The sequence below is a fragment of the Phytophthora parasitica genome (genome assembly GCF_000247585.1).
Source record: "Phytophthora parasitica INRA-310 unplaced genomic scaffold supercont2.7, whole genome shotgun sequence".
Taxonomy (NCBI): domain Eukaryota; phylum Oomycota; class Peronosporomycetes; order Peronosporales; family Peronosporaceae; genus Phytophthora; species Phytophthora nicotianae.
Window position 1 is genome coordinate 1,938,698 of NW_008648993.1, and position 5,760 is coordinate 1,944,457.

General features: G+C 45.9%; 2 protein-coding genes across 2 annotated transcripts; one reads left to right on the forward strand and one right to left on the reverse strand.

The window, feature by feature from the left end:
* Nucleotides 1-571: 571 nt before the first annotated feature.
* Nucleotides 572-1,174, reverse strand: PPTG_21718 (hypothetical protein; the record flags this gene model as incomplete). The annotated part of the gene is made up of 2 exons (XM_008899351.1): nt 572-644; nt 1,062-1,174. The coding sequence occupies 2 exons, from the start codon at nt 1,172-1,174 to the stop codon at nt 572-574; spliced, it is 186 nt and encodes a 61-aa protein (XP_008897599.1).
* Nucleotides 1,035-4,049, forward strand: PPTG_05629 (hypothetical protein). Its single transcript, XM_008899232.1, has one exon. The coding sequence runs from the start codon at nt 1,312-1,314 to the stop codon at nt 3,802-3,804; it is 2,493 nt and encodes an 830-aa protein (XP_008897480.1). The 5' UTR covers nt 1,035-1,311; the 3' UTR covers nt 3,805-4,049.
* Nucleotides 4,050-5,760: the final 1,711 nt, after the last annotated feature.

Genomic DNA, 5,760 nt, shown 5'->3' on the forward strand with positions numbered 1-5,760 from the left:
GTTGCGAGCCTGAAACTGGAGATGTATTTTTGAATAATCATATAATTCGGGTATTAGACATCCCGAACCAAACTATAGCTTAAAATATACGAATGATGTACTCAAATAGCGACAGTTACTTAGGTTCGTTAGCATCTTTTCGTTTGACACGGTCCCATTTAACTTAACGAATGGTTGAGCTGTTAAAAAAATCACTCTTAGCTTCAGCACTACATGCGCCATTTGCCACTGTAATTGTTGTAGAGTCGACCAACGCACGTAAGACTAATTCTCTTTTTAACTGTTGAGCACAAGATACAAGTCACATGATGGAATAACCCGTCGATTGGGGCTTAAAGCCCCAACGAACGTTTATTGGGAAGTTATTGTAAAACATAATCAAATGAAAGTATATTTTGGTTGTACGTGTGAAATGCACAACTGAAAATTTAAAGCTCGCTTATGGATAGGTGCGAAAAAGGAGAGGACAAGGCTAGCAGTGCGAGTATGTAGCCATCCTGTCACCAGTACGAGGTTACTCACCTTTATTCTAGATCGAGCTGTGTGTGGTCCATCCAACGAACATGTTTTCTCAATGGGTGTTGTGATGAGAACTACTCAAACGAGAGAGAAGAGAATCAGCGTGCTGGGGTACGCCCGAGCTGCTGAAACGCACTAAACAAGTAATTGTAGCTTTAAATCACAAGTTGGGGGTTGTAATGTTCTCGTTAGTATTCGAATAAAACATTAGTTCTTAAAACTAACGTGAAAAAAACCCACAATAATATTCCCTGCCTGTTCCTTCAAAACTTACGTGAAAAAACACACAAAATATTCCCAGCTCGTGGCTCCAAAACTAACGTGAAAACACTGGATATCCCGGTCCGCGGCTTAAAACTAACGTGGATGCCACACAATATCCCCAGCTTGTGGTTTAAAAACTAATGTGAAAACCACAACCTAAAATTTGCTTTAAGAGCGAATTACTATACTATTTGCAGCTACTACTACTAATTTCATTATCACATTACTACTACTATAAAACTTACGTTAGTTTTGAAGCCACGAGGCAGAAGACGCACCAGATGGCGCTCAATCGGCACGTCGTCAGCAAGATGAACGAGGACAAATGCCGCCCCACTATCCTATCCCGTTTCACACGTAGCGCAGCAATAGCAGCGCCTCGCCGCCCCATCCCGTCAGACTACCAGAACACCGCCGCTTCATCAGCAAGACCTCACCTCATAACCGGGAAAGTCTCTTGAGCAGCGGATTGGTACTGAGGTCGCTAAGGAGAGCCTTCAAGTGACCTCCAAGTGCTACGCATTAAAAATGCACGACCAAGTCGCACATCACGATATTAGAGCTGGTTCGCAGGCCGCACGATGCCGCTTCCCCGAGCTACGCATGGATGGTAAAGACACCATTATGTTTACAGCAGATACCAAGGCGTCTCGTGAAAGGCTGCAGATTGAAAACCTGTTGGAGCTTCCATGGAGTGGGTGGGCTTTTGTCTACGCCTACGTGCTCTTCATCTTCTCGTTCAGTCGATTCGCAACGCTTAAGGCATTGATCACGATGTACGGCAGTCCTGATGACTACGCATTCAAAGTCAAGGCTGCGGTGATAACCCTCGGATTCTTGGAAGATCTCGTGTGTGCGACCTTCTTTGTGTGTGTTTTGTGGCTGTTTGATACTTTCAAGAGCTCAATTATTCAACGGGTCGAGCAAAAGAATGGAGTGTCGACCACAAATATGGGGAATATCGCGACGTTTACGGGATCGTGGCTTCTTTTCTTCGTCATGATAGTGCCGTTTGCCTCCGATATGCTTCTTGTGCTCAACCGAGAGATGCGATTCACGTTTGACGTCCTTGCCGCTATGATCCGGGAGAGAGATCATCTTTCCAAAGCCCCGCTGGAACCTGAAGAGGCTCAGAGAAGTTACGTAACTGCGGTGCTTGTCGTGACTTGCACTACGCTCTTCGCACTGATTCGCATGCGAGCAAGTTGGACTGACTTAACTCGCTGGAACCCCACACATCTGCTGCTGAGACCTACACGACAACGTGTTGTCAAGCAGAACGACAAGGACGCAGTAAAAATTGTCGAGTACGAAGAACTTTCCCTTGAAGATGGTATTGAGACCACAAATTCCAGGGAAGAGGCTGCATATTCCTCAAAGCGCTTCATGTACCAAGTCCTACAACGCCGCTGTGGGGTTATTCTCGTTTTCCTGGGTCTTGTACTCTTACCAGCTCTAGTCATAGCGGTAAGCAAAATCTGTTCGCCTTTAGTGGCGTACTCAGCGTTAAACACACCGCTGAACGAGCTACTTGGCAACGTATTTTCGCCCACACTGAAGGAAAGCACACTTCAAAATGCAGAAGAAGTGGAGACGTTTATTCATCCGACTGAGCAGCACAAGCTATTGGCTACCAACTCGCTGTATCGACGGACGACTGGCTTTTCCGGAGATCTGGCTTTCAATGTCAGTACTACACCTAATAACCCTCCTAATGTTCTGGTTATTGGAATTGAGTCTTTCCGGTATCAGGACTCTCGCTATCTCATCGGTGAAAGGGACCCCTCTAATCTTTACAATGGCTTGAACACCTCAGTTACTCCCAATTTCGACAGGTGGGCTAAGCGTGGCGTCGCGTTCCGCAATATGTGGTCAAGTCTACCTACAAGTAGATCAGTGGAGAGTCTCCTGTTCGCACAGGTTCCTTACGATAGTACAGTGAAAACCGGTACTTCTGGAGGCTGGACGGACACGAAGCTATATGGTTTACCGCAATTTTTCACTGCCAAGGGCTACGAAACGTTCTTCACTACTGGATGTGCGACTACATTTGATGGTTGGGACTCGTTCCTCCCCACTCATGGATACGAAACTGTGTGGAGCAACTTGAATATGATCGAGTTAGCAAAGAACGAGATGGGGATTACAAAGGACCAGTGGTTTGGTCCGGAGCATCGTGGATTCCAGTGGGGAGTTCACGACGACATTAGCTTCAAATTTCTAGGCGATTTACTCGTGAACAAGACAAAAGAGCAGAGCGAGAGAATGGCTAATGGTGAGAAGAAAAAGCCGCTGTTTCTTACGCACTATACCATCTCTAGCCATGCACCGTTCGACTCAGCGCCGACATGGTACACGGAGTTGCAGAAGCCTGATTTTTCACCACTGTATAAAGGAAAAAACCACGAAGCTGCTATCAAACGGTACTTGGAGCTGAGGCATTTCACGGACATGGAGCTAGGACGGTTCTTAGACCGCATGTCTGCCGAGGGTATTCTTAACGATACCATTGTCGTCATCATGGGTGATCATGGTCAAGCACCTGAGGCAGATTTGTGGAACATCCACGAGGACTCTGTAAGACGCGTGGCTTCGGCTATCGTCGCTGAGGGGCGACTGGGTAGGGCGGAAGGACTTATAGTTGATGACGCTGCCGAGCAGTACGACATCCTCAATACGTTAGCGGATATCACAGGTGTACCAGACGGAGGGTTCTTGCAACATGGAGTTGGACGTTCACTGAAGCGGAGAATCTCTTTTGGCGAACGGGTTGTATTTGCCAATGACCCTGGTTACAAAATGTCGATCGTACGCGGCCACCAACGTCTTCGTTACGACAGCGTGATGGACTCGATGTTTCTCCACGATACTGAGGCTGATCACTATATCGAAAAAGATTTGTTCCCAGAGCTTTCCCCTGAAGAGCAAGCAGAATGGGAGAGATGGCGCGATAACGGACGAAAGATCACAACTTACTACAAGAAGCGGTGGGACGACAAGTGCTTTGCGATCAATTGTTAGAGAATGCATGCAGCAGACCAAGAAGTATTATTGAACGCCATGGTTTTGGTGACTTTCTGATTACGAAACTGTTCAAGTTGGTACTTTGATTGACTCCTCCAATCACACTTGTGGGATTTCGCACGCTTTACTGGGAGGACAGCTTTACCGGTAGCAAATTGATAGTATTCTCTAAAATTTGTTTCAGTTTATTGATAATCATTTTCATTCTCACAAGCTGCGTGAAAAATTCACGACCAAAGTCATCAGTCACGTGTCAATTCCATTAATTCCTACTATACTAGATTGCTTACGTTCATACCGGGAGGGCTCACCAAAATAAGGTCTCAAGATACACATTTTGTATTGGAAAACCTTGGCGATTTCGATGAAACAAACAAAAAAAGCACTTTATAACGTGGCCTTGTAGCTTTTCCGAAATATTAGACCAGGCCCAAAAGCATCTGCGTCAGCGAGAATAACGAGAGCTACCAAGTACTAGTGGTCTTACAAAGAACGACGTCTTCGACATCAAGAACAAAACAACCAGGCTTCCCGAAGGATTCAATGCGTACGCGGGGCACACCACGACAATATAGGAAGCAGCACTCGCTCAGAAATTGATTAAGCTCTCCGTCGAAGGAACACTGCCAGTCGGCGTCTTCGATATCGATAATCGCCCAGTTATACTACAAAAATCTCTAAGACAACGCTGTTTGAGAACAACTAGCCCAAGATGGCCACCAGAAAACGCTACTATTAGGCATGGTCTACAGAATCTACTATCTCCGAACACCGTAAAGGTTAGTTCAGCATAAGGCGTTGAGGAACCCGGTGAAGTAATACAGTCAAACCTCTTTATATGGACACTTTTGGTGACCAACTTCAGACGTGACTCCTATAAAATGGACTGATGTAAGATTATTATGTGGTTTACATAACAAAATCCCGCATTGTTTTCTGCTGTTTCGCCTTCAACGTAGTCTCCCGAACCAGAGCGGTGACCGTTGACAATGCTCTTCGTTCGCTATCAGTCTGAGCTCCACATTGTAGAAGAAACGAAGACAGCTCCAAGCAATGCCTTAATGCAATGGCGGGTTGAATAACAGTCTCTTGGCTCTCCTCCTCCTCCTCTTCCTCCTTCTCCTCCTCGTCGTCGACAATCACGTCAGGTTCGTGGACATCCACCTCGTCATCCACCACCACGTAATCACTAGCGCTAACAGAACCCTCCCACTTCGACATCATGGCTTCCAACTCCTCCACATCATTACTGGAAACGGGTTGGTCATAATCTCCACCTGCTCGAGTTCTTCCCAGCAACGTTGCATTTAAAATTCGTGTTTTGACCCAGCAGTTTGCAATCGTTGTAGGGGTCACGGCGGCCCAAGCTTCGATGGAAAACTGTACATCTTCTAGTACATTGATCTTGCGTGCAAGATTAGCCTCGAAAACATCCAGACACCATCTCACAAAAAGCTTTCTATACTTAGCCTTGAATGACCGAATGATACCTAAAACATTATAAAAAATGACAAATTAGTTTCGTTTTGTTACCGAAAAAGACAAAGTCGTACCTGCATCCAGTGGTTGAACGGCAGAAGTCATGTTTGGAGGGAGAAAGTGGACTGTCACGTTAGACAGGTCTCGGAGAATCTTGTGGCTCGATGCATTGTGGACTAGGAGAAGAACTTTGCGATTGGTAGCCGCCATTTTTAGGTTGAAGTGGAGTAGCAATTCATTAAAAATGACGGATGTCATCCAGGCATTTTACTAGCCTTGTATACAATTGGTTTCCCTTTAATGGCCACTCCTCTTTTAAAGCACCGTGGATTTTGTGACGTACCAATAACAATAGGGTCGAGCTTGTCGGAACCGGTTGCATTGCAGCAGAAGGCCAAAGTCAAGCGTTGTTTTTCCTTTTTCTTACCGTTGCGTTAGGTTGTTGCTAGTGTTCGGTTAGGTGCAAGTCGATAG